Below are 25,516 nucleotides of genomic sequence, written 5' to 3' on the forward strand. Positions count from 1 at the left end.
AGATCTGCCTGGAAAAGCAGTCTCTGTTTCCAAGTTTGGTTCATTTGTATCACAGTTGTAATGAATTCAAATACAGTAGATCCAGAGGGGTTTTCCTTGGTTATGAAAGGTTGAGTGGTTCCTCAGGAAAGAAAAGTGTGCTATGTTACGTTGCAGTATTCATAAAAAATAAAAACATTTTTAAAAAAAAGACAAGTCAACACAAGCCTAATCAAGCACCCTCTGTGTTACTGTTTTGATTTGTTACAGGGCCACCACTGAGGAAACTCCCTAACCTATTTGGTTTTGATATTTATGACTTTAATTATGTATTATATGAACATCAGAAAATGGATTAAATTACTTTATTACCTACAGTGTTCCCTCTAGTGTGTCGGCTCAGATCCATCACACAAATATCCATGAGGTGGTTGTTGGGCTCAGCAGAGACTATTTGGCATTCTCTTGGGGGGGGGGGGACTTTTCCACTCTGCTGGTTAAATGATTGGGGACCCTCTTCAATCACAGCTGGCAAATATTTTGTAGGTGCTTCCGAGTGGTTTTGCCTCAGTGCAAATATATGAGCAAATATATGCGCGATTTCACAAAATAAATCTGTCTTGCTGGCACCCGCGCTGGCACCAGCGTATGACTGGTCAGCCACAGAATGAAAGGGAGGAGAGAGAGAGCCGCCCAGGAGCATAATGAGGACAAGTCGTATGTTTTGAAGTGGTTAATATCCTGTGGTTGCTGGCATCCCTGATCCGCAGGTCATGAGTTCCGGTAAACTCCCCAAGAGTTTGAAGCTATGTATGACTGATGGAGCTGCATGGTTTGCTTGTGTAATTGTGGACTAGAAAACAGCATCCAAGCTGGAAGGCATTCAACAGCTCACTGAAGGACACCTTCACTGGTGTGATATGTGCTGACCGTGGGCCCTTCCAGCTGAAGGATGGTCTCCTTTCCTTCTCACACTGAGGGTAGAACGTGGCGGGTTTTGCTGTCGAATGGCTCACAGTAGGGATGATGATGGTATGTGCTGTTTCTAGGGGTGGGGTTGGGGTGCATCAGAAGGCGATGGCGTTTGGCAGTGTGGACATGCAACACCTCCCTGGGACTGTTGACTGTTAATGGCTGTGTACTGTAAATCCTTCTGGGTGGCATGTCAAGCCTCTAGCAGCCCTCCTTGGCCTACTGCCATATGGATTAGGAAGCCACAGAGAAAAACCAAATGTACTCCATCTGTACTCTATGTCATTAAACCATCTCTGCCTCCACGTTAAAACAAGTTATCTCAGATCACCTGAGTGCAGGTGGGTATACCATGAAGGTATAGCCCTCTATTTCATGGACAAAGCATTCATCCTCTGTCTATTTGCACTGTAAATGCATCCAATAATGCAGAATCTCTCAACTGAACTAAAAAAAAAGAGTCTTATGGGAGAAGTGAACATTGCAATGCTGTTACAAGATACAGCAGGGCAAATGAGGCCAACTGCAGTTGAAGAGGGTATTTGTGCATTGGCTATAGCTTTAAAACTTTCCATATTTTTTAGCTCCACTAAAATCACATACAACAATATCAGTTGTCAAACATTTTAAAGCCCCATCCTCAGGGCAGGCCAGATGGAAATGAGATGGGTCACCCGTGAAACTTGAACACCGGCCTCGTTAAACCACAGAGAAGTGCTGCAGTTTGCTCACATACACCCATGGGACACTGGCTGTGCAAATCTGCAGCCTCCCGCCACACATACAGATTTGAGTCGTTTTTGGATTCAAACGCGGACACATACTGCTCCTCCTATCTATCATGATCATTTCAGCCGGCTGGTGAAATGGCTTTTCACACACAGCATAGTAAACAAGTCTGCAGGCAAAAAAAAAAAAATGCAGCACCGCTCTGTGTCTAGCAGACTGTGCAACAGCATCCAACACAGACAGACTATTAATGCAACAAAGTTGTTTTAAAAAATATATATATAATGTTTGCCATATGCGCGCGTGCACGAGTGAGAGAGAAGAGGATGCCTTCTGATGTATGAATATAGTTACAGACTACAACATGCACTAAAAATGAATGAAGATATTATGAAAAAAAAAAAAAATAGTGCTGTCTAACTCCAAACCCCCTCTTCCCTCTTCTTCTCCCTCCCTACAGCGGCTGCAGAGCCACCACATCATCACAGCGCTCAATGCGACCTGCAGATTCATAAAACTTGAAAACCCCGCCCACTTGACAGCCAGCGTCTGTTTACGAAAAGTCACGGGAGCAGCATGGAGCCAAAGGTACCTCACAGTAAATGTCATACCGTGCTGCCAACAGGGGGAACAAGCAGACTTCACAGGGAAGCGGCTACGATCCCCTCTCAGTGTTTGTCTGTCACATTTGGTTGATTGATATTTAGACGCCCGCTGACATTTGCAGCTTGATACGTGATTAGGAGCGTGTGGTGTTGTGCTGTCGGACTTCTTCTACACGCGTGTACCGGCAGTGTTTTTTTTTTTTGTTTTTTTTCCTGACTAAATTATCACCCACACCGACTTAAAACAATGGCGAGGCGTAAAAGGCGCAACCCACTGAAGTGTTGCGCTTAAACCCAGTCTGGACTGTGGACTACATACAGACCCATCTCCCCGGCTTCTGCGAGACAACAGGGAACCACACAGCACAAGAAAAAAAGAAAAGAAAAAGAGAAAAGGGCCGTCGGAGCGACATGGAAAGCCCGACCGAGAACCCTACCAGGGCTGCGGAATATCTGAAGGAGCTTAACAAGATCATCGAGACCCAGCAGGAGTTGCTGGAGAGGCAGAGGGGAAGGATAGAGGAGCTGGAGCAGCAAGTGTCCGACTTGTGCACGGAGAACGTGTGTCTGAAGGAGCAGTACCAGCGGCACCTGGCAACCTGCAGGCTGCTGCAGGGCAGCAACAGCCTGGTCACACTGGGAGCCATAAAGGAACATATCACACAGGAAAAGTAAGCCATAACAACACCTAACATTGTTTTATCACACTGACACATTCTCTGTTTAACTATATTTCCGTCACGAGTCGTTAGCAAAGTTGAAATTTGTACTTATTTAAAGTATAATTGCGAAATCAGACCCCAACTAGTGCAAGTCCAACACTGCCTCACAGTGATCCGCAGCTGCAACTAGACCGCTTTTGCATCTTTTCTTTTTACTGATGTTTGCTGATGGAAAATGGGTCGATTACAGAAAATGGGTACTGTTGAATATCACAGAGCTTTCCTGACCACATATCTGGAAACGTGCAGCTGGGAGTTTGACCATAGCTCCCACCATCAACGTGCCTGATGATGACAAACCAGCAGTTTCTCCAGATACATTTTCAGCCCAGCTTTTTTTCATTTAGCCTTTAAGTGACTGTAACTGTCAGTGTGTAAGATTGAAATATCATGAGATCCAGTGCAGTTTGAGATATGCTGCAAGTTACACACTGGGACAGATTTGTCCACAGCTGCAAGGACTAAATCTGATATAATGTGGTCTTATAAATTGTCTCTGATGATTTCTGCTTTGTCATCTTCGTTTGTATTAGTTTGATATTTGTCTGGTTCTGTAACTTGAGCAGGTTGAAGTCTGAACTATGCCTTTTCCTATATAACCCCCAGTGGTCTCAAAAGAGGATTTCATGTGCATGGACTGGCACATTAATCCATGATATATGGAATGCAATAACTACAACCTCTGGGGAAAAGGTGCATACAAAGGATAGATCCATTATGCAATTATATTTCAGGGCTGGCCCTTTCTACAGGGAGTGGGTTAAGCCCCCGAGCAGAGCTGGTAGGGCAGATGTAGTAGAGCATTATATCAGCAGTGCTGGTGAGGACCTTGATAGTCAGATGTCAGGATTACCCACCCTGGACCAGCTCTGTGTTGAAATTCACACTCTGTCAGCTGTATCTCCAAAATGCCTCAGCATGCAGACATTTAACTCAGGGTCATGTGATTGTGCTTGACCTTTGTCTCTGGGGGTCGCGTCAGTGTCATGAAGATCAGTGGCAGCAAATCCATACTGATGACTCATGGACTGTATGTCTCTGCGGTCTGATCCAGACCAGACTCATGAGATTAGGACATACTGTAACACTGACCTTTAGTGCGCTCTCTTTATAAAGCTCACTCGGGCACTTTGGAGTCTTCTGTCTGATTTCGCTGGAAAATCACTCTGTCACCATCTCTCATTTTGTATGGTCACAGTGTCTGAGCACTATTTCAGTCCAGCTCTGGTAGACTGACACAGAGGCTACTGTGGAGCCTGTAATTACCCCAGTGAACCTGATGATATATGACAGCTGTTAATAATGTAAAGGGGGGTTTATGGAGGATACAGAATTTAAAATGTCATTTAAGTGTGGTGAGTAATTTAAAGAATGCAGTGGTCTTAAGCAAGAAGATCTGCAAAGGTTCATTTTAGCATATCAAAAAAGGAATTTAAAGTCTGTACTTGGATATTAAACTTGGTCATCAATTTTTTGCCATTTACAGAGGTCAGGGACACAGTGGCAACTGAGCAGCCCAGACAGCTTTTCCCAAGTAACTTTACTTCTGGTTTTCCTTAGGAATTCCCATGAATTCCCAGGCTGGAGGTCGTCTCCTAATCTGCCTTTCTCTGCATACTTCCAAAGGGAGGTCTTAGCAGCTGCTGGGAGGTTCATTATGTTTAGCCACGCTTGTCCAATACTTTGATTTAAGGACTATAAATTTCTATCAGTCCCAACTGTACCTTGTGTTTATCGCTAATTAGCAAATGGCAGCTTGCTAAAATACTAAACTGTGATAGTGAACACTGTAAATATTAGCCTACCTTTTAAGCAGCAGCATGTTAGCATGCAATTTAGCTCAAAGCACCGCTGTGCTTAAGTACACACAGCCTCAAATAGCAGCTACCATGACTGTGGATTCTTAGTCTTGTTGATATTTGATAGACAAAATTATTTATCAAAAAGATTGTAATTAAGTTGATAATTGTTACAGAGAAGCAGTAGCTCATGTAGTCTCAGTTTAAGCCTCTCATGTGTCAGCATACGTTCAAGTCACAGAGCTAACCATCAGATTCTCTAAAAGATTATTCAGTGGTGATGTTCGACAAACGCAGAGGGTGGTTTTAAAGCACTTACTGTTGTTCTGAAGGTGCTCTCCAAATCCTAAAAAAAAAACTCCTCCTCATCTGGATGAAAATAATGTTCTGTCTTCTAAATAATAATGAAAGATTGTTGACACGTTTCCAAAATTGTGCCTCTGTTTCCAAATCAAACCAGTGGTCTGTTGGCCTTCTGGAAAGAGAATGTTTTCTCATCCACATGGTTAGAGGAGTCTTTAAAGATTCAGAGAAAACCCTCAGAACAATGAAAAACTGAGAAGGTCATTTAGAGACACAAACATCGCCATTTATTTATCTTTTAGAGAAACCGATAGTTACCTTTGTGACCTGCATGCGTGCTAATGCATGAGAGGCACAGAGTAGGGCTCTGCTCATTGCAGCTTTCAGAACAGGATCCTCCTGTGTTGAGCAGAGAAACCTCAGTTTTGGTGCTTGTTTTGAGATGAGTCCCTAACATGTCCACCTGCTCACACCTTACCTGAACAGGGCTGTCTGTTTTTTCCTTTAGTGCTTTGGACATGGAAATGTTGGCATTCAATCTGACCACAAAACAAAACTGCTGAAGAGCAGCCTAATGCAAATCAGAGAGCACGTGCCTGAATATCAACATTATCTACAGACAGCAAACAGCGACCTTGAGTTTTGTTGACATGCCAAGAATGTGGACACAGCTCTGTTTGTGCTGTCAAGCCGGTCTTTTTTCCGTCTTACCATGGTGGTTGACTTTCTATGTAACCAGGAACTGATAGCACCCACTGTAAGGAAGCAGGTGGATGCAGTGCCACTTGCATAAAGTGATATGACAATATGACAAATTCCTTAAGGACAGGGAGGTATTGTTTTTAGAATAAGATGTTAGCATCTGCTACCTCGGCTCTCCATGGGGGGGGCTAAGGTTTTTTCCTCAGACTGTCATCACCACCTCTGTAGGATTTCACACAAAACTGAGGAGACATGTTGCATATTTCCATATGAGTGCAGGGATATGTTTTACTTTATTGACCTTTGTTGGGAAATTTACCAAATGTAAGCTAGCTCTGAGCTCAAAAGGAGGTTTGAACTTCAGACCATGCTGCTGTGAGACGAGAAATGGGAACTTCTGAGTAAAGATTTTAATCTCATTATTATTATTATTACGAGGTCATTTCTTGTAATTATGAGATTGTAAGTGATATTCATGAGATACGGAATTCATAATTACAAGATAAGGTCTCCAAAATATTTTCCTTTTTATGATTGCAATGTGCATCTGTAGCTGAGCTCCTTCTGAGTGTTACACTTTTTATTAGGAGTGAAAATAAACTTGGGTTGGGATTGTGGGAAGAGGACCATTTTTATAAGGTCAAATTATGTTTTCCTTTTCTTTTTCTTTCTTGGCCTATTTATTGTCAGCTCCAAGTGACCTCACTACAGCTTTATAGCATTTCTTTTGCTTTTTTTCTTGCCAGTGCATGCAGGCTCTCATTTAGTACGTATCAGATTTATAGACGTATTGTGTTTTACTTTCAGTAGGGATCTTAATAAAGTTCCGATATCCATTTCAGTTTGAATAGAAGCTTTTATTGTTCTTTGCTTCCCTTTTCTTCTCAGTGCTTGATTGTCAGCTCATGGTAAGTGCCTGCATGCAGGAACAGCATGATTTATTTATATTAGATTTCAGTTGGCACTTGTTTAATATGTCATCATTAAGTGACATGTTGATGGAAAGAAAGGAAAAGAAAAACAGTGTAAAACTGTCATACTCTGTTCCAGAACAAGCGACAGCAGATGCATTTTTTTTTTCTGTTGAAGGATATAGCAAGATAGCAGCAAACAATCATTAGATTGTTTGCTGCTATCTTGGGCTGGCCGCAAAGAAGGCTTTTCCCTGTGTATGGTTTGTATGGCTTCTTTCCTCTCCTCTGTTTTAGAAACAAAGTGCAGAGAGCAGGAAATGTGATGCACCACTTTACAGTGGGACCTGTAGTGCCAAGTCAACAGATTCCTCTGTGAATTCTGCAGAACAGGCTCCTGGGTTACATCATTGGTCATTGGAAAACTACTTGGTGTGCACTGACCCTGATGTGGATCCATAATCTCATCCACCCAGGTGATTGTAACCCCCCCCCCCCCCCAGGGGCTGGTTGAGCAGGAAAAGCAGCAAGGGCTTCACTCTGCGTCTTACTGGATCGGTTTCTGTAAATGTAAAGCTAAAACGTCCATTCCTGTTTTCCCTGTTTCTCAAGTTTAAGTCTGTGTAAAAAGATGGTTGATGTAGCACCCAGGAAAGAATTAGCAATCACACACATATCAGGTTTCTTCTGCTCATGGCTCCTGAGTTGCCTGCCTTGTCAGCCCTTTAGTCCAGCAGGGTTTATGCTGACCACATGCAGTTTTCTCTCCTAATGGTGTTTGTTTTTAACAGCGCTCTACAGTCACTTGCATCCCTTGTGCTCACATTGGAATTAAATGACAAGTAACACAAGTTGGGGGTTGCACATTTTGGCAGCACACAGTTGTGATAAATGACTTTTCATCAGCACTCAAGTCGAGACCGACTTGATATGTTTTAGCAGATTTTCAGGACAAATGTCTGGTTTATCTGGTCAGTGAATATAATCTGTTGTAGAGTGAAAACAAAATGTCACAAATGAATCTTTGAAGAAAACTGATGAAGTCAAGATGAATGTTTTTTCTCGCATGATGCAGTGGAGGCTGGTGGTTTAATCAGACTGGAGCCACCGTGATCTGAAATTGTCCTCTGGGTTTTGGTGTGAGTGTGAGTCTGCAAGTGCTTTGCTTTCTTATCTCGGTGCTGGTGGAGGCTGCAGCTGCAGATGACAGAGCTGATGTGTCATTTTCTCTTGTTTCAAGTTTTCAGAAATGCACCAAAGGTGTATTTAGAAAAAGAAAACAGGAGTGTTATATGTGGTGTTAGATTTGAGTGTGATGGCTGTGCCAGTGTTCGTGTAGGTTGATTGATTGATTTATTTATTTATTTTTTATGCCTTCGTGCCAGCGACAGCCTTGGCCAGAGGCATTATGTTTTGGGTTATCCGTCTGTCCGTCCCATTTCTTGTGAACCCCATATCTCAGGAACACCATAAAGGAACGATCAGTTGGACTCAAGGATGAACTGATGAAAATTTGGTGGTCAATGTTCAAAGGTCCAGATCACTGTGAACTCAACAATTCATACCCTAATGATGAGGAAATACACTAAATACTTTCTTACTTACTTACTTTCTTTTATTAAATTCCTTCCTTAATTAGTTTTCAGTACATACTGTATATTGTATGAGTTTGGACAGACATGTATGTAAACTGTTGGCGGAGGCAGACTATCGTCAGGTGGTAATTCTAATCATTTAAATTCAGTATGAATCCCAGTCAGTAAAGAAGCAATATTGAATGATCAAATATTGATGGTGACAAATCATTGCTAACTCCAGCGTTCTCCCTGTTAATGCTCTAATGGAGCTATTATGAATGTTTCACTGCTTATGAATGAGCAGCAAAACTTTTCCCGTCCTTATTTGTTTTCACCAGTGTGTGTTTGTTTATTTGTTTGTCAGCAAGATTACGCAAAAAGTGCTCAACCGATTTGCACCAAACTTGGTGAAATGGTGAAGCATGGGCCAGCAAAGGACTGATTAAATTTTGGTGCTGATCTGGTTAAAGGGGCAGATCCAAGATTTATTTATTTCTTTATCACTTTCTTAAAAATTGCGTTTTAACATTTTACCATCAGTTTCTCAGAAAATAATATATGAGTCTTGATTTAGAAAAAAAAACATATATTAATGGAATCGAGATCTGTGACTGTGTACAGTTTGGTGCCAATCCAGATAATAATCTTGATCTCACAGTCACGTATCCGATTGTTTGACCTTGGCGGAGCTATGCGCTCTACTGAGTGCCAGCCAGGATGTGTGCCACAACAAGGTCTGGTTACCATTCCTGAGAATAAAAAAAAAGTTTAATATTTTTGACGAGTTAAAACATCTGAAGGATTATGCAAATAAGAGTTTTTGATGGAAGATGAAAAATGTGTTTAGTTGTATTTCGAACGGTGAGCTGGTCATGTATTTTACTGCTCTTTCTGCCTGTTCAGATGCTGTTTTGCAGCTTTTTCATTTTCATCTTTAGGAAAATCTGAATAAATTGTGTTGGGGTGACACTGACTTGATTTAAAAGTTTCACACCTAGGTCTAAAAACATCCTGAGTGAATTGCAATGTTGGATTTCACTGTGTAAACTTTGCTTCACAAGAGATCTGAAATGATTTGCCGACAGAAATCTAATCGATTTTAAGAAATTTTTTACAAAACAAATGCCAAACAGTTGATGGTTTCAGCTTCTCAAAAGTAAGGATTTGCTGCTTTTCTGTGTTTTACATTGTAGTAAGACTGAATATCTTTTGGTCTTGGACTGTCCAACTACCTGACTTAGCAAGAAATTCAAGGACGTGAACTTGGGCTATAGGTATTCGTGTTGGATCTATTGTTGCTATTTGATAGACCAAGCAAATTGGCAGATTATTTTATAATGAAAATAATTGTTAGTTGTAGTCTTACATTATGATTTCTACAGATGCAGTTAAATGTAAACATATGGAGAAAGTTGGACAACAAACAAATATGGTAAAAATCAGATGCTAAACCCAACTGGACGAACAAAGAGATGAATAAACATAAATCTAAAAAAATGAATTTATTCTTTGAAATTTTTGCATTAACTATATAGGTTCATGTTTTTGGAGGGCTACAACTGAAAATGTGATTTTACAAGGGGTTGTACTTGTGTCAATATGATATTTTGTGTATTTACACAGTACATCTCTGATGAGTGTGGAACCAAGCTAGCGGAGTTAATAGTCAGAGGGTTTAATCAATAGATATTGAGGTGTTTGATAAAGGTTCTTTTAGGTTGTCGATTTTTGGCCTATGGTGAATTATCTCTGTAAAGTCACTGGTGGTTTTAAATTGCATTCTGTATTGGTTATAGTGAGTGAGTCTTGGCTTCTCTTCTGCTTTTTGCTGCCTAAGAAAACCTCAGCTGCCCTCACTGAGTCCCCTGGATGGAGCCTGTAGACTGGAGATTGGCAAGTTCATAAATAGTTCACCCGAAGCCAGTGTAACAGCTTTAGCATGTGTTTTGGGACCCCTTGGCAGGAAATAATATCATGATGGAGAAAGCTGCCTCTTGTGGCTGGCAGCGTCCACTCATTTACCCAGCGATCTGCTGAACAATCAGTGTGCCAAACCAAATTTATGAGCACATGAACTCCCTCTCTCCAGCAAAGCCCCCTCTAATGAAATACCTCGGCTAGATTAATGTCTACACAGGGATGATTTGCATTCAGACCCACCTATAAATCTCAAGCAATGGCCAAAGACAGTTTGCAACTCGCACTCAAAATCAACTGCGGGCTGCCTTCGTCTGTAATGGACCGTCCATCCTTGCATCTCAGTGTGGCTGCAGTCTCACTGGAAAGGAGCCAGGCACTGCTGACCTCAATCAGGCCTATTAAGACAGAGTTAAGGTTGTTTTTTTTTTTTGTCCTTTGATGTAGCTGGTTGTCCCACGAGAAAAAGGATAATGATGGCTTAAATGAGCACTGTTACTTCTATCTGATGGTGATACTGGTAAAGGCCACACCAAGGGGGGTCAGATGGTACATCTTACTATGAGTCAGACAGCCATATTACGTTTAAATCACCGAACTAAAACTCTGATTTAACTTTTAATGAGCAAGAGAGCAAGGAAAAGTCCTGATAATAATTCCTGTGACATTTGATGATACTGTTTTCAAGTTACATAACATTTGCAGGATAATGCGGCTTCATTTCAGGCATGTATTTCACAAAACACTGATCTTTAGATCTTTAGATTATGATCACTCTCAGATTCCTAGTTCTCAGCTGGAAAAAAATCAAGATGGTGTGAAAGCAGAGCCCTGTGCCTCATTGCTATTCTGCCTGTATTATCTGCAAACAGGAACTTGATGGATAAACGGCCGCTTACATGTGTAACTAAGGTGCATTGATAGACATGTATGGCTTTAACTAAAGCCTCAATCCTTAAATCCTTGTCGTTGCTAAGCCATTCAGTCTAATCGTGGTTTCGTTTCAGTGTCACTGTAAACCAATATAGTTGAGCCTGATTTACATCAAAAAGGGACTTAAATGCCCCCTGTGGAGTTTGTGACTGTAGTAGTGCTAGTAGCCATGTTTTTGTGAGTGGGTCCCCTGGTTTGTTTGTCTTCATGAGGACTCGAAAGTATTTACACACACATGTGAGTGACATGATGGCTGAGGCAGAGAAAAGAGGACTGCCAGCTAATAAACATGGACGAAAAACAAGCAGAGTTCAAATATTAAAAAAAATGGCTTTACAAATGTTTTCTTAGGAAGACGATTACATTCAACATGTTTGTTAGACCTAAAGAAACACACAGTGCATTTTGGTGAGTAACAGTGACTGTCAAGAAAACTTCACATTGGGTCCCTTAAATGATGTTAAAGTTGGGGTGTTGTACACTGATAGTGGATCAGTGGTTGAATTTTACCAAAGTTGGGTTGACAAACAAACCTTAAAGGAACAGTACGACACTTTAGGCTGTCTGGCTGAGACTTAGGTCGATACCACTCTTCATGTCTGTACACTAAATATGAAGCTACAGTCAGCAGCCGGTTAGCTTAGCTCAGCAGACTAAAACACAACTTGTCATTCATTTCTCATTAAGTAAATAATATGTTATAATATGTTATAATATATTAAACAGTGAGCTTTAGAGGTGCTGTCAGATTGTGTAACCTCTGGACAGACATAGTCTTGCCATTTCCCTAATCATTCAGACTGTATGTTAAGATTAGTTTTTTTTCCACATGATAGAGAACTACATGAGAGCTTTTATTTCTCAGTTTGTTTACACAGTAAATGGGTCATGGAAACAGGCAACTTTCTGTGATAGGCATGTATAACATTACCTGAACAGTTCTCAGTTTTTCTACCTTATCAGATTGCGAGGGAAAATCCAACAGAGAACAACTCTTACATGTATTCTGTGAAGTTGAAGCACACCTTATATTTAATTTTCCCCCTTTTTTACTTAAAGTCTTAAAATTTCTTTCAACCTTCTTTTTATCAGTACAAATTGCGATCAACACTAAATCAACACATTTGGTGAGTCCACGAGGCCGAAGTACAGTCGCCTGTTCATTCTTTCTTTCTCCACAGTTGAACCAATTATCCGCCTCGCAGCTGTCAAAACCAGCTGATGCAGCAGCTGAATCGAAGGCAATTTGTAGCATAGTACCTATGGAGAACTCTTTGAAAGACTGCCACTAGTTTTCTGCCAAATAGGAGTGTGGTGTGCATGTGTGAGTGTGTGTGTGCATGTGTGAGTGTGTGTGTGTGTGTGTGTGTGTATGTGTGTGGGGATCGCTGATGAGGTGGAGGCTGAGTCAACAGCTAAACACAGATGAGGAGCTACTGCTCACACATCTTCTTAGTCATCACGGTTAGATATCAAACACAGACTTCCTCACAGTTGGCTGGGCCTTTGACAACCAGTGTTTGGGTTGAAATTTCTGTGGGAAGTGGTGTGGACTCCCAAACATTACGCTTTAGTGGTTCGCAACATCTCCTCTGCAGTTGCTGTGCTGATGCTTTTGTCTCGTTTGTGTGGGTTTCAACATAGTTGGCATATCTGACTTCATTGGACAGAGAATGACTCGCTGGTTCGACTTCATTGCCTCCTCTCGCAGTGTTTCCACAGTGGCTGCCCGTTTGCACTGCTGTTTGCGCTCCGTGTAACCCTGACTTTACAAGAGATTCCTAGAGCCGCTCTAAATCCAAGCAATATGTTCAGGAATGCAGCCAGAGTGAAAGTGAGATTTCTCTGTATCCAGCCTTCGGTGTTAGGTCAGGTGTTTGCTGCAGTAAAGGCTGGAGCGGTTTACCTGTTCGGCATGAACAAGAGCTTTAAGGATCTGAGATATAGAAGTCAGATCTTATTAAAATTGGACTATTACATTTCTGATTGTGTTTTGAAAAACAGAGACAGAGGAGACGTTGGTTATTCACTTTAGGCGTCTTGGTCAGAAATAACAGACTAATGTAACTTTAGATGTTGGATTTCACCTTGGCGTGCATAACCTATATGTGGCCAAGACAGATGAAATGTCTTTCAAATGCTCATCAATAAAGACATCGCTCCCAGCTTGACAACATCACTGATGAGTGACACAGCCAGTGTATCAATTCTTAACGGTCCAGTTCCTCTGCTGGTGCATTGCATGCTACTTGGCATTTGTTTAAACAATATACTATATTAACTTGTAGGGCAACGTTAGCTGAGGTGGGGCAATGAGAAATGAAAATGGATGAAGGAAGCAGGTGGACTGTTTTGAGCAGTTGCTCTGTGTGTGTGTGTGTGTGTGTGTGTGTGTGTGTGTGTGTGTGTGTGTGTGTGTGTGTGTGTGTGTCTGTGTCTGAAGGACTGCCACCCTCTCTTTGTGCAGGGGCAGACAGCAGTGAGGTCACGCACCAGTAACTCCTTAGAGATACACAATTTGACAGCAGCATGAGAAGCAAACCACCACAGAGGACTGGACTGACTCATTAGATCTGCTTTGCCAGACACGTTTCTGCCTGTAATTAGTTGCTGATTAATACAGATCATTTAGGTCTCAGTACTATGGACACCAGAAGAATGTAGTGCACTGAGGATCCTAACACATGATGAATGCCCTTCATTTATTCACCGGACTGAGAAAAAGCCGTAAACCAAGGGAAGAAGGCATAAAGGCACGCGTGCATGTCATCGGAGAAGCAAGAACAAAATCTACATCATGAAAAGCTGCGTGCTTTGTCTCGACTGCTGTGTTCTTTTTTAGAAAAATGTATCTTATAAAATACTGACAGTAAATATGAAATACTATACAAGAGCGTCAAGCTTCACAGTGTTCCTCTGAGGAACCTGTCAGTGTGAGTGAGCTGTTATAGCAGACCGCAAGTTCAAGTCATTGATCATTTGGTGACACTGTTGTGAATGGAGGCAAGAGCCACAAAATTGCAAGATGTGCTGTCCTTTTTTTCTCTTTTTCTTTTTTTGATAGAAAGTTTTGTAAATGCAGCGTTACTTCGGATGTGATTTATTCTTTTTCATCACAGCTTGAAGGCGTTTGTTCGCTAAAGCTTGAAGCGTTTCATGGCTGTCACGGTTGTCGCCGCATGACAAAGTATATTCAGTAAACCCAATAACTGTTTGGGTAACTTTGGAAATAACTCTGGTCTAAGCAGTTCAGTTAAGGACTCCTTGTAGTTCATAATTAGTGATGATCTTCAAGCATAGTCAGAGATGAAGTTGTGTGTCCTGATTTTTAACTTGAAGGATGGTAAGAAAAAAATATTAGGAGAAAGGTATCATTGGTTTTTGTGAACTATAATCTCCAATACACACACATACTTAAAAAAAACCCCTGTTACTTTGAAAACGTGTCATCGGTCACACATCTTGGACAAACTGTAATTACCTGATTTCCTTCTGAATTAGGAAAAGGAAATAGCCACACATGTATTTCCTTTATTGCCTTAGCACTTTGCTTTTTTTTTTCTTATTGCCTTAATAAGGGCGGTAATGTGATGAAGTGCTAGAAGCCATTTCTTCATACTCAATATTTTACAGAGAAAAACAAATAATGGGTTTATAATTACACTGATGCAGGTCTTTCCTGGGGGAGGCGTGGAAAGTAAAACAGCTTTAAGGGAAAGTGTCCAAGCCTTTATGATACACGGCACTGTGTTTGAAAAATTACAGAAATTGTTATACTAAAAATAGGCTACAAACACGTTCAGAACAGGGGAGCATGGGACAGAGGAAATCGCTGCAGCTGTGTGACCTACAGTATATATGATGTTCCAGTTCATTTGAAGCAGGGCATGAGCTATGATTAAATGAGCAGACTCGTGCATTTCTGCCGTCGTGTCCAGTTGCACTTACTCTTGCAGAAAGGCAGACTGATAAACTGAGTCAGCATTTTTTTTTTCTTTTTTTTTTTTCTTTTTTTTTTGCACTGGGTGTGTGCCCTCTGTCCGGTTTCTCTCTCACAACAGGAAACAGACTGTCCTCATTGCAACAGACTATATCTGAGCCACGGGGGGATGAAAGGGCACAAATGTATACCACACGTACACATGCACACACTAAGGTAAAGGGCAGACTGAAGACGCAGACATGACAGTAAAGACAGAAGTGTAAGATTTGGTTTAAAGAAGTTTGAGTCTTAATTCTGCCATCGGAGATCTGAGTTCTCTGTTCGCCACTGTGGGAGAAACCAATCTCACGGCTTGTGGAGGCCTTCCTGTGGAATGATACCACCAATGGGATTTGACATTTCATGCATTATTTAAAAGGCTTGCACCTGAGTGAACCTTCGGTAGCCAGTTGTGTTTCTGTGCAATGCAGAAGATAAACACTTTAACTTGCATTCTAACTTTCAATCACATATCCGTCATCATAAGGATGATAGATTCTTCTTGGATAAGGCAATAAAATGTGGAACTCATTCGTTTCATGACTAGACAAATGAGCTTTGTCTAGCCAGAAAGCCAAATTAATTAATATTTCATCAATGTGCCTGTCTCATATATTGATACATTCTGAAAGACCTGTTTCCCTTTGTTATACCAAATATATAGCAGTTTACCTCAAATCCAAAAAAGCCCAACTCCCAGAGGTCTCTTGATTCTGTTTCACTCAAAGAAGCAACTCATGCAAATTGCGGCACTGCAGGTGTCACAAATTTCAAGAATAAAAGAAGATAAGTGAAAGTAAAGTGAGTCTCTGTTGTCCCCTGCAGCTTTAACTTAACAAGCCAGTGGCTCAGAGATGGAGGGAATAATGTGATGAAATTCTGCTTGAATACCAATGACTGATGACACCTCACACTGAGTAAGATATAGCAGACTGTCCAGCTGTCTTCTGTGCAGGTGTGACATACTGTTTGCAGAATGGACCAAATATAATGTAGGCATGACCCAGATAGTAGTAGTGTAGTCGTAGTAGTAGTAGTAGTAGTAGTAAGAGTTTTGCCTTTCTTCAGGACAGAGGAGCTGTCCAGGGTTCTGACCACTTCCTCTTGGCTGTGGTTTTTGCCCTGAGGACGTTCGGCCTGCATGGCTGGGTGGGAAGCAGCTGAAAATACACACATATCATTCAAGCACAAGATTTGTGAAATATTGCTTTCGGTGTGATCATTTTTTTTTTTTTCAGTGATGCATTGTATACACAGCAATCGATAGCTTCGGTAATTGCCATCAGATCTGGACTGCAGCATGTGTGTCAATGAATCTCATCCCACCGCTGCATTATATTGACCCAGCTCTAGTTTTCAGCTGAATTCCACAGTCGTAATGGGGGTTTGCTCTAATGAAAACACCAGTGGTGTGACGTTTGTTCTGTGCTTTATGGAGTAATTAAAAGATGCTTGGAAATCTTTTGCTGATACGCCAGACAATGGGAAGCAGATTTTTAAGTGATGCAAGAGATTCTGGAGTGAAGAGAAAACAGAAAAGAAAACAAACAAGTAAAGTACCTGAGAGGAGGGGGAGAAAAATCACCCAGCCAACTGAGAATTAGCCAAAGCATTATGCAATAGAGAGGATCATTATTTCCTCATGCCAGCTCAACATGAAGCTGAACAGTACACCCCTTCTCTGAGAAGAACCTTTGCAGCTACAGCACCTACTGGTATAGTCAGTCACTGTATAGTCTTCTCACCCTGAATACCTCATTGTTTTCTTCATGTGAAAAGAGGTAACAAGGGGGCTCATAAATTTGCCCTGATGCAGCCATGCAGTCGCTTTACTGCTCCCCAGTGCTATGGTTCACAGAACAGGCTACATTTTATTTCTCTGGTGTAAAGAGTACTTCCTGTGCTGTTAGAAAGCCATTTACTGCAGGCCGTCTCTAAAAAGGGCCTGCAAAATTTCATGACAGAAATGGAGAGCGCAGAGTGTATAACAGCAAACACACACAGTCAAAGATGCATCAGACTGATGGGTTGATGTGTTTTACTAGCGCTACATGATGTGTTAAAAAAAAAAAAAAAAAAAAGATAAAATAAAAGTTTGTTGTAAAGTATGTCCCCAAAAATATCCATATATATCCAAGTAAAGTGAGCTCTGCCATTGAAACACTCAGCACTGTTGGATCGACGCTTTATTGCACCGGTGTAACGTAATAGGAAGGGCACAGGGGTACTAGTAACCTTAAATACATAAACCGTGATAGCGTGACAGTGAGACGGCATGGAAAAGTTGTGACGTGGACGGAGCCACTGGTGTTTCCCCGGTCTGAATTTCCATTTCAAACGTTTCCTTTTAATGAAATGTTACTTAACACATAAACACAGGAGTCTCTAATATAATGTTTGGATTGTCATGGCGGACATATACATATACACATACAGTGTATACAATAACTATGAGTTTTGGTTGTCGTTGCTATGGAGAAGAAGCCAGTAAGAGGTCTGAGTGAGAGCGGTAGCAAATTCAAAATGCTTCATCGTTGCAGAATAAAACACAGCCCCAGCCTGTAGTTTCTTAATCCACCCAAAATTATCTCAGAATCTGAAAAAAATATATATATATTTTTTAAGATTGTGTTTTGTGTTTTGTTTTTTAATTTTCCTCAACAATATAATATTTGGCTTCCCTCTTCATTTAGAAGTGAATGTAACATAACAACCTTGGTGACAACCATGAACTTTGGTTATTAGTTAGTCATCCCTTTTTATGTTTTTTATGTTTTTAAGACTGTCATGGCCATCTAAGCCATGGAAGTGCTCCAGCTCTGATGCGTCTAAAATTGTCTATGGGGAAAATTAATAAGACTTCCAGAATCAAAGGCACCTAGAATAGCGCTCACCTTGCAACTCCACGACCCTGAAATGGAGGCAATTAAAATGGAATTCAGCCATCATTAATTGTATTATTTACACTTGTTCTTTTCCTACGGTGAGAAGTCAAAATATTTTTCATGAAAAGGAGCTGTTTAGTTGTGATGCATGAGACGATCGTTACAGGTGATGTTTTATTGGTGTAGCGGACATCCCTGGCCTGGCATGAGTCACAAGCCATTAAAGAAGGTCATAGTAAGGACATGTAGAGTCATGGACCCAGAAATGTCACCTTCCTTACTCTTCCCACCATCAAACTATCAAATGGCTGAAATTCACAATATACAGTTTAGGACGATATCCTCCATGTGACCATACTGCCAGCATCCTACACACAAGGAATCTGACATTAAAACATCCACAATGTTGTCTTTATTATTATTATTATTATTATTATTATTATTATTATTATAATCAAAGGGCTGCTGTGTAATCCACATTCATCTTTTATTAGTTTTAGGAAACATTTATTGTGTATGTGGGTCTAAGATTTTGAATGATTATAATATGATTTCCACGTTAGCATTGTTTCTTTCTTTCATTATAAGCCTTATTAGGAGGCAAATGCGTAATTTTTGTTAGTAAACTCCAGATTAAACTATTTAAATATTCTATAGAAAATTACTAGTTTCTCCAGTCTAGACAAAGCGAGAAGAGGGATACCGCCCTTGAAATGTGCCCCAGCCCCCGGGGAAATAAAACTACTGGAATCACTTTACATTTTGCATATTTTCCCTTATTTCCTTGTTTTTGTCCATGTGTTCCTTGTTCTTTCTTTTGCCATGTGCTCCAGGTTAATTTTCCTTTGCCTACACATGAAATCTTTTACTTTTACAAGGCAAGTCAATAGCAACTGCATCAGAAGACAAAAGTGCACCAGCACATTTTTGTAACTTTTAATCATTATTATCACACTTTTGTTTTGAAGATATTTGACAGTTTTTCAGTCATCTGGTTAATGCCTTTCTCCTCTAAAGTTATCTAGTGGTGGACACAGTTGCCGATAGCTACACATTGTCTCCATGGAAACCACCCTAGAGTAAAGAAGTTCCCAGCTTCCAACACCAACTACTGCAGGTTCCGACTATGATATTAACCAATAAATTTCTTAATTATTAATTTTAAAAAATGCGTAAATTTATTATAATTAATTTATTGATTAATTAAGTTCTTCCCTTGAAGTGGGAGGTGTTGCCCTGTCAGAGGATTTTTGGCCTTTAAAACATTACATTGGACTGCAAGATATTGAGAGGGGTTTTCAATGTTGCGTCCTGCCTTGTTTTCTTATGTATCCGTCACAGTAATTTCTCTTTATCCACCGCTGCTAACTGTGGCTTCAAAGATGGCCATAGAGTTTAATCAGCACCAAACCAATAAAGAAAGCTGTTTGTGTCTGTAAGGATGAGATGCTTTGTATTTCTAATAAGCACCGCGTTGGCAGAGGAGACATTTTTGACACGCTCAGAATATCAATGTAGATATATCTGAATGTCACATTTAAATTGTTGCAGTCTTTTTACGAGAGCAGTTTGATCTGCTTCAATGTGCCAAACAGCTAAATTTGGCTGCTGTAATGTAGTTGCTGAATCAAGTGATGGTGGTCAGCGAGTTGTTTTATATTACTGTACATGTCATTAGCTTCGTTACGGCCGTACTGCAGCATCCTTGTTTCTAACTGCTCAACAAAATCTTTGAACCAGTGTTTTTCTGTCTTCCAGGTCTGAATGTGACACATCCAGAATGGTCAGGTATGTCCAGCTTGAATAATATACTCCCTCCTTGTACTGCCTTCATCTGCTCTGGATTGTACATCTGCCTGTTATTATTCTCCCTTAAAAGTCAAACTGCTTGAGAAAATACTTTGGTGAAGACATGGTGTTATGTAAGTCTTTTGATTTGAGTGCATAAAGCTGAATAACCAAGGATCATAGTGCTATTCAGAGTGAGCTTTTCCTCTCTGTCAAGGATTGAGGAAGGCCTGATGTGTTGCCTGTTGTTGGAGTTCGTGGAGGAAATGATGAGATTTTATGTCACGTAGAGTCCAAGGTCACATTCCACCGTTGTTAACTTGTTGGCTGCGTGAATTTTTGTGGCTGGAGATTTGTAGGGGTGTGTCTGCTGACAGAGTTAAGATGTGGGCTGGTTGGAAACTGTAAAGTGAATCCATCATGGCTGAGTTGAGGAATACGGCTTGCATGTAGAGAGAGTTGATGTGCTTCTCTCAACTGGTAAACACACCCCTTATCTGCAGCTTCTCTCTTTAGGGATGCCTCGCCGTGGGATCCAAACAGCCTCTTCCTCTGCCTCTGTCGCACTGTGTATTAAGGACCCGACAGTGTCTAGACAAGTTGAAGAGAGTGCAGCAAAGCCTGTCCTGTGTTTTAGTGAAAGTTTTCCAGGCCATGCTTGTTCTTTCCTTAGGTGCTCCGCTGTCTGTGCTGCTCCCCAAGCCGCTTTCTCTTCTGCTCTAAATGTCCCATTACAAATTTGAAGCAAATCTACAGGGTCACAGCCTGGAGATGTGTGTCAGTCTTTGTCTTTGTACCATCCCAGTAAATGTGTGTGTGAGTGAGTGTGTGTGCATACAAGAGTGAGAGATGTAAAGTGAACTCAGTAGCATTACCACCAACAGTAGTGTGCCGTGAAAAGGGGAAAAAAAAAAAAACTGCCACAGAAAATAGGTTATATCAAAATTTAATATGTACTGTATGAAATCAGTTCAATAAAAAGATCTCATCAGTTTTTAACACTCAGTTACGGTGTTATGGGACTGCCAAATATAAACGCACTCAAAACAGCTGAATGATGTAATGAATGTTATTTGAAGATTTTAAAAGTTGGAGAGTGTTTTCAGTTACAAAACTTTGCCTCCGGTGAAATTGCTTGTGGACAATAGAGGGATTTTCTGAAATACTAAACAATTCAGCTTTCAGTAATGTAAGTCCTGAAGTGTTCTTTCACACTGGCAAATCTTAAACATGAGGCTTGCACAATCAGTTTCACTGCTATCACTGGCGTTCAGTCTTACTCTGCAGCTCCCAGTGTTTATAACTGAAAACAGTCAAAAAGTATATATTGGAAAACATGATCAACAAGAAAAAACTGTTCTTTTCCTGTCCTTTTTTTTGACTCAGTTTGTGCATCATGATGTGTCTGACACCCATGGAGGTCACTTAATGATTATTAGGATTTTTGTTATGTTTAGACCATTATCATCAATGGGTTCTTTAGTTAGTAAAACAAATAAATTCCAAGATTCAAGTCTTCAGGACAAGTCGCATTTCTAAGATAGAAATATCTATTATCATTTATTCTAATGCACAGAACATTATTTGGGGGTATTTTCTTTTCCCTGCATGAACAGATGTGATATAGAGTATGTAGACATCATCAGAAGATCTTGGGATCATCATATGTATTTTTTTCTGTATCTCTCAGCCCTAGTGCTGCTGCTGATGGTAGAATCTAAAAGCATAGAAACAGAAATGGAGGGCAAAGCTTCAGAGGCAAACAATCCCATCTCTCCAAAATTGATGCTTTGATGTGGTCGGAAACCTCCCAAACGGCTGCAGCGTTCTGTGTGCCGTCCTTGGTTGTGAATTTGGCCACCGCTCCTAGAGCCTTCCCTTCATTAATATGAAGCTGGTATGCCAGGACTGTTACTGTGCTAACTGTATGGGCTGAGGTTCAGTCTTCAAGTGTCACAGTTTGGATCATGTGACTCGATGGCAGCTTCATACACGGGTTGGATGCAAAAGCGGTGACATCTTTGACTTGAACTGTTGATTGCTGACAGACGGTGATGGCACTGATCCTGCACATCAGTGGAAAGACAAAGTGGTGACGCTGTAGAAAAGTTAGGCTGCTCAATATTTGACCCACCACCACAAGGACAAGAAGCACAGCAGTGAGAGCTCGCTGCAAATCAGCAAAGTGGCTCCTCAACAATAGTCCATACTATACTATTCATACTATAAAAAAACTGGCCCATATATTCAAGAAATACACTAATAACCTGACAAGTGCTCCAACACTGTGTTTTGAAGTTTTATAGAGGCAAAGAAAGGTCATAAGGATTTAAATCTTATGAGGAACTGAATACCTAATTGTGAAATATAGGCACAGCTGAACACTTCATACTTTATTCAATATCATTGAATTTATAGCAGTGAAATATTCCAATTAATTTGCGTGGTTTGAATTTCCCTCTTTGAAATTTCAGAAAGCTGATGTTAAGCATTATTTATTTATTTATTTATTTATTTACTATTCTATGCTGTTAAACTGTTCACTGTAGTATAATCCAGTAAGATTTAGTTAGTAATTTTCAGATCTAAAATTCAAGTCAAGTTTTAAAAAAAAGAAAATTTGCTCAAATTGGATTTGTGAAATTCAGACACAAAAACACGAAAATAATAAAAAAATTCCACCTTGAATAGCCGGGCTATCAACAATAAGCAAATAAGCAATCAAGCGTAAATGGAGTCAGTCAGATTTCTGTCCGATCAGTTTACGTTCTGTCAATCATGCGTTCCAATGGAAAGAAGTTCAGATTAGCGCGTGAAAATCCTGGACACTCGAATTTCGAAGTGGCAAAACTTGAAATGATCTGGGAATTTCAAGTTCAGATAGATGAGTTTCAAAGTGAAATAATTCAATGCTATGGTTTTAAATTTCAATGTTAATGTATTCAGTTGTAAATTTCACAATTAGGTATTCAGTTGCTTATAAAATTCAAATTATTATGGCCTCTCTATACTATGCTTCACTGAATGGAGCAGTTAGCCTCAGTGAAAACTTACTGCCTCTAATGCTTTCCCAATGATGTGGATACAGGCTAGCATATCTCTGTGTAAATATTCAGCAGCATCTCTTTAGCATGAAGCAGTAGCCAGTTTGAAATTACTGTGACTGTTACTGTGAATTTCTGTCACATGGTTTATCTTGGCACCGAGTTCCCTTTTGTATCGGAGCTGAGAGCTGTTTAAAATCGCTGCAACTGCCAGCACAGCACTCAGCTGACAACACACGGCAGACTTACAGTCACTTACATCTCTCACCCTGTTAATATGCCACACCATGACACAACTGAGCCCGGCTGTTCTAAAATTTTGTGTGTTACATGGCTTGGTAGGTTTCATTATCATTAATAATGGAAAAGCCACTGAACTTGGCACAGACGCTATAAATAAATAAGCCCTGCTCCCGAAGGATTTCTTTGCACTGGTTTGATAGAAGTGTGTGTGTGTCTGTGTCTGTGTGTTGAGAGAGAGAGAGAGATAAAGATTGGCCCTGTCTGTGATTGGGGGGGTTATTCTCATACACACTCCATGGCTAATGAGAGAGGAATAACAACATGGCGGTGTTTAATTGGTCTGCTCTTCTGTTATCAGAATGGATGGCTTCATTCAGATGTGATTAGAACCTGGGTGAGATAGGCAGGAAAGCAGGCACTCAACAGCCTCACTGACCTGCTTTTATTGGATTGTTCTTCAGTGAATGTCTGATGATAAGATGTTCTCCCACTCCCTGATGCACTCTGTATAGCACTCATTCATAAAGCCAGACTAGCACATGACAAAAAGCCTACAGCTGAGGAGTAGTCTGACACTTTATTACACCAATTGCTATGCGAGTGGAGGTTGAGAGTGCTCTTGTCTGCTGCTGAACAGTTTTTGAAAGTCCATTTGTGTTATTTACACCTGTTTACTTGTTCCTGGTGAGCTTATGTATTGTGATGGATGGGAGTCGTTTCATTTGGAGTGGCTGGCTACAGAGTAGCTAATTGAAAATTCATGTGGTTTGCAATGGTATATCCATGACTGCACACTGCGCACACTTTTTTTTAATTTTTTAAATTGAACATGTTTGGTCCGACGCATACGAAGGCCAGAGCAGCTTGTCAAAGAACTGCAGTATAGTGACTGACTGAAGGTATTCTGGAGAGCTTCTGCAGCTTTTATTTCCTAATAAAAATCCACAGAGAGTTGGGGAAACAGAGAGGCAGGGATTATAAAGCCCCCTGCAGTATTGTTGAGGTGACAATGAAGAGGGTAAAGCTGGGCTGTTGTTGTTGAGGTTAAAACCTATCTCAGAATGTGTCTCTAAAGAACTCTAATAAGCAAAGTGTTTCCAATCAATTTAAACATTAATTCAGGCCAACTTGTCATCATATTTACAGCAAAAGGATTGTGGGATCATTTATAAAGCACAATGACACGCTACAGGAATTACCAAATGCTTTTAAATGGAAGCAAAGAGGCTGTACTCATGCGACATCTTTTGCTTCTAACAGATGAGGTATTTTCTGAAATAGCTATGGAGCTGCACTTTTCTACCTGTAGGCAGGACATTTCTCTAAAACCGCACAATGTGTGGACTGAACTGTGTTTAATTCACACAGAAATCTAACTTAGAAAGAGCCGGCCGGTCCTCTGGTGCAGCGACAGTACGTGTCAGACCAGCTGAGCTGATATTTGTCTGCAGGGATGCGCAGTGACAGTGCTGTGTTCCAGGACCGGCCTAGTGCTGTCTTTCACCCTCAGCCTGCGCTCTCCGGAGGGATCACACAAACCTATCATCTTCTCTTGTGTCCTTCACCATCTCTTGTTGCTATGGATTGCGATGCTAAACTTCAATGAGTGGGACCGACCCTGCTATCTTTGTGCTTGTGCGAGTCCCTTTTGACTGAGCAGACTGCATTTCAGGTGTTCTTTCAATCGGGGCATTGTACAGAAAACAACTTCCCTCCACAGGAATTGAGCAAAACGCAGCATGACTGTGCGGTGTTTGGCGAAACAAAGCAAAGACAATGAGTGACATGGTTTTAAAGTCGTAGAATATCTATCCCTTGTGAAAAAGAACTGACATTTTTTTTAATAAACTGTGGGTGTCTGTGCATGAGTCATTGAACTGACAGGTCTTGAACAAGGCCTGACACTCTGCAGCACTGTCACAGTAACTAATGGCAGAAAATTCTGACTAATTCAAGGTTCACAGTTCCCAACTCAGCCAGAGCAGAGACATTAGCATTTTTGAAATTAATAATTCATTATGCCGAAACAGCAGCAAATAGCAGCAGCCATGACACAATTAGCCACTGATATTACGCAGGGCCTCAGTGCAGGGTTTTCACACAGGGGCTGAGTGTGTCAAAGAATGAAGTATAATTATATTTTTTGGTACAAATGCTTTTATAAAGTGTACAACTGTAATTTAAAGGATGAAGTCAAGTCCTATGTATATTTGAAATATGGTTTTATTTGGCTGGACAATTAGTTATTCCTTTTAACATAAATACGTGCATAGTTTGACTGTAGGACTATCATTACACGCTTGATGGCGCTCTGTATTGAGCCAGATGTAGCATTATGTTTTTGATGAAGACCTCATTCCCTGAGAGTAATGGGTAGGTTGTTGGTGTTTGACTGCAAGTTGATAGCCTGAGAAATGTGCCTGGC

At 40.7% G+C, this 25,516-nt stretch overlaps 1 protein-coding gene across 3 annotated transcripts in view; it reads left to right on the forward strand.

Moving 5' to 3' along the window:
* The first annotated feature begins 2,264 nt into the window (after positions 1–2,264).
* The window catches only part of LOC130174297 (IQ motif and SEC7 domain-containing protein 1-like), a 90,860-nt gene continuing 67,608 nt past the window's right edge, over positions 2,265–25,516 (forward strand). For 2 of the 3 annotated variants that reach the window (XM_056384000.1, XM_056384008.1), the window contains exons 1-2: positions 2,265–2,956; positions 19,775–19,804. In XM_056384000.1, the coding sequence (XP_056239975.1) occupies positions 2,697–2,956; positions 19,775–19,804 (290 nt within the window). In that variant the 5' untranslated portion in view covers positions 2,265–2,696. The remainder of the gene's footprint in view (positions 2,957–19,774; positions 19,805–25,516) is intronic. The other variant, XM_056384001.1, reaches the window with a different exon arrangement.

This window comes from Seriola aureovittata, chromosome 9 (assembly GCF_021018895.1).
Source record: "Seriola aureovittata isolate HTS-2021-v1 ecotype China chromosome 9, ASM2101889v1, whole genome shotgun sequence".
Lineage (NCBI taxonomy): Eukaryota > Metazoa > Chordata > Actinopteri > Carangiformes > Carangidae > Seriola > Seriola aureovittata.